This window comes from Asparagus officinalis, chromosome 8 (assembly GCF_001876935.1).
Source record: "Asparagus officinalis chromosome 8, Aspof.V1, whole genome shotgun sequence".
In the NCBI taxonomy this organism is placed as follows: Eukaryota; Viridiplantae; Streptophyta; class Magnoliopsida; order Asparagales; family Asparagaceae; genus Asparagus; species Asparagus officinalis.
The window spans coordinates 96,406,579-96,409,115 of NC_033801.1; the positions used below are offsets into that span (position 1 = coordinate 96,406,579).

Below are 2,537 nucleotides of genomic sequence, written 5' to 3' on the forward strand. Positions count from 1 at the left end.
CAACGGCCCACTAACTCCTTCATCTTCCCTGATAACAGGACCAACCCCATTTCCCTCCATACTACGACCACCACCACCACCATCACGGTCACGGTCGTCATTATCATTATCATCGTGTTCATAGTCACAATCATCAAACTCCTGGAAAACCTCCTCCGCGGTCCTCGTCCCGCTAAGATGAGCCTCGGCCGCCACCTCCAACACCGTGGGACCCATAACCTCCAACTCCTTCACCAAATACTCCCTCACCGCCGCCAGCCCCGCCTCCCTCCTCCACTCCACCACCAAACCCTCACCCTCCGTCTCCTCCATCCTCCTCTCCGCTCCATCAGCTCCTCAGAAACCAACCCGCTCGCCTCCGACTCCATCACCAAGTCCTCTCCACGGCATCGACCACCAGCTTCGACGAGCCCGCGTTGAGCGTGGACCCTACGGTGGCATGGACGTAGGCAGAGCGGAATAGGGTCAGGGTTAGAGGGGAGGAGTCGTAAGCGCGGGAATCGGAGTTGAGCTGGTGGAGGAGGGAGCTCGCGCTGGAATCGGGTCGGCAACGGCTGAGACGGCGGCGGAGGAGGGAGGGAGTTCATTAGGGCGTGGAGGAGGTGGTTGGGGATCGGTTGCCGGAGGATGAACTCGAGGACCCAGCATGGGGGAGCGAGAGGGTGATGATGATTAGGGTCAGGGTTTTCCATTTTCTTTTTTAAATAAAAATTCTTTTCCCCCCCTGCTCTTGATCGAGAGAGAGCTAGGGTTTTGAGATTTTGGGGGGAGAATGAAGACTTCTCCTGCGTACGATTTTAATTAATCTGGGAATGAGGGAGTCTGAACTTGATGATCTGATGGGTGTCGTCTTGATACGAGTGCGATATAATTTTGAAGAGCGGGTAAATTTTACAAAACTGCCTTACACTTGGGGGAGTCACTCAAGCCTTACCTGCACTGTGTTATCTTCCTAATTATGTTCTTTCCTTGTTTTCTTTAGGGCCTGTTTGGATTTGTAGGGGGTTTGGATTTGTAGGGGGTGAAGGGAAGTTGGGAAACTAAGTGAAGGGAAGGGAAGGGAGTTTCCTTCCCCATGGTTACACCCCAATTTAGGGGTAACAATTTTTATACTATTAGGGGGTGAACTAAGGGGAACTAGGGTGAATTAACTTCACCTCCTAAGTGTTCCCAAACAAGGTGAATGGAGGTGAATGGTTCCCCTAACTTCTCTTCATCCCATTCCCCTCAATCCAAACAAGCCCTTAGGGCTCGTCTTCTCTTTTTCTCCTTTTTTTGGGAATTTTTGGAAAAAAAGAAAAAAAAATTTATGGAGTTATTTGAATCGATTTGTAGTGTTGGGAGTTTTTATGAGGAAAATATTGGAGCTTTAGTGAGGAAACAAAATTTTAAGAGGATTTTGTAGGAAACACCCCCAATATTTGGGGGTTTTGAGAAATTTACCATTGTAAAAAAATGTATTTTAGATTAACATATATAGTAACTTAAGGACGGATGAGCGGATAAAAAAAGCGCATGCATGAGATAAAAGATAGATGTATTGCTTCTCATCATCCATCCTAGAGATTGTAGGTAACTTTGAAAAATAGCAGTATTGTAATTCTTTATATCTTAGGAGTAATATTCTCTTACCACGAAGAAAAAAATATATGACAATAAGAATCTTCTCTATGATGAATAAGAATTTTTAAACCATGGTGGATGAATGTTATGTGACTAAAGAATGTTGGGAGTGTTTGTCTATGCAACTGGCTGATGCGTCCGTAACACGTTACAACTCATCACTTAGATCCAGATAGCATATGATGATCTGGATTATACGGATTTTGATGCGCGTCCCATTAGTCACACACATCCCTTTTTTATTTATGGATTGATATTTTCCTATAGTGAACTACAATCTACTACAGATACTATCTATCTATCAAAGTACTTCAACTATGTCATGCAAATACTGTCAAAATATTTTCGTAGCTACTTCAAGCTTGTTGTGCTGTCAAAACGGGAATATAAACAAATTAAGGAGTTAGAAAATTCAGGCCTGATTGGGAGCAGTCGTGATATCACTGCCCTAGAAGATTAAGGACCCGCCTATCGCCCTGGCGCAGTTTGTCCTCTCTCCCCTAGCGGTAAAAACCCCCAGAATCGGCCGGCCTCTGCACTCGGGCGTGAGACACAGAGCTTATGCTCAGACGAAAACAGTTGCCCAGAAAATAGAATATGTAAATATGTAGCCGAAATCTTTTATTGGAGGTATAAGAGTAGAGAGAAGAGAGTGTAGAGATTTTCCTCTTCGTTGGTGTATTTCTGAATGAGCTCCAAGCCTCCTTTTATAGGTGATGAAAGGTGTAACCCCCGCTGAATCCAAGGAACCGTTACGCACGGTTATTGCTTCCGTTACCCGCATGCAGCCGTTACAAAATGTGTAAAACATGCAAAAATGAAGGCTTGAGAAGCAAAAGGTGTGCGGCTGCGGCGTGCGGGCGCGGCGTGGCGTGCGGGCGAGGCGCGGCGTGGCGTGCGTGCGCGCGCGCGCG

The 2,537-nt window shown here is 46.3% G+C and overlaps 1 protein-coding gene across 1 annotated transcript in view; it reads right to left on the reverse strand.

Annotated features, from left to right (window-relative positions):
• The window catches only part of LOC109821564, a 5,900-nt gene extending 5,551 nt beyond the window's left edge, over nt 1-349 (reverse strand). Inside the window, exon 1 of the mRNA XM_020387743.1 lies at nt 1-349. This exon is cut by the window's left edge and continues 397 nt beyond it. Within this exon, the coding sequence (XP_020243332.1) occupies nt 1-312 (312 nt within the window). The 5' untranslated portion in view covers nt 313-349.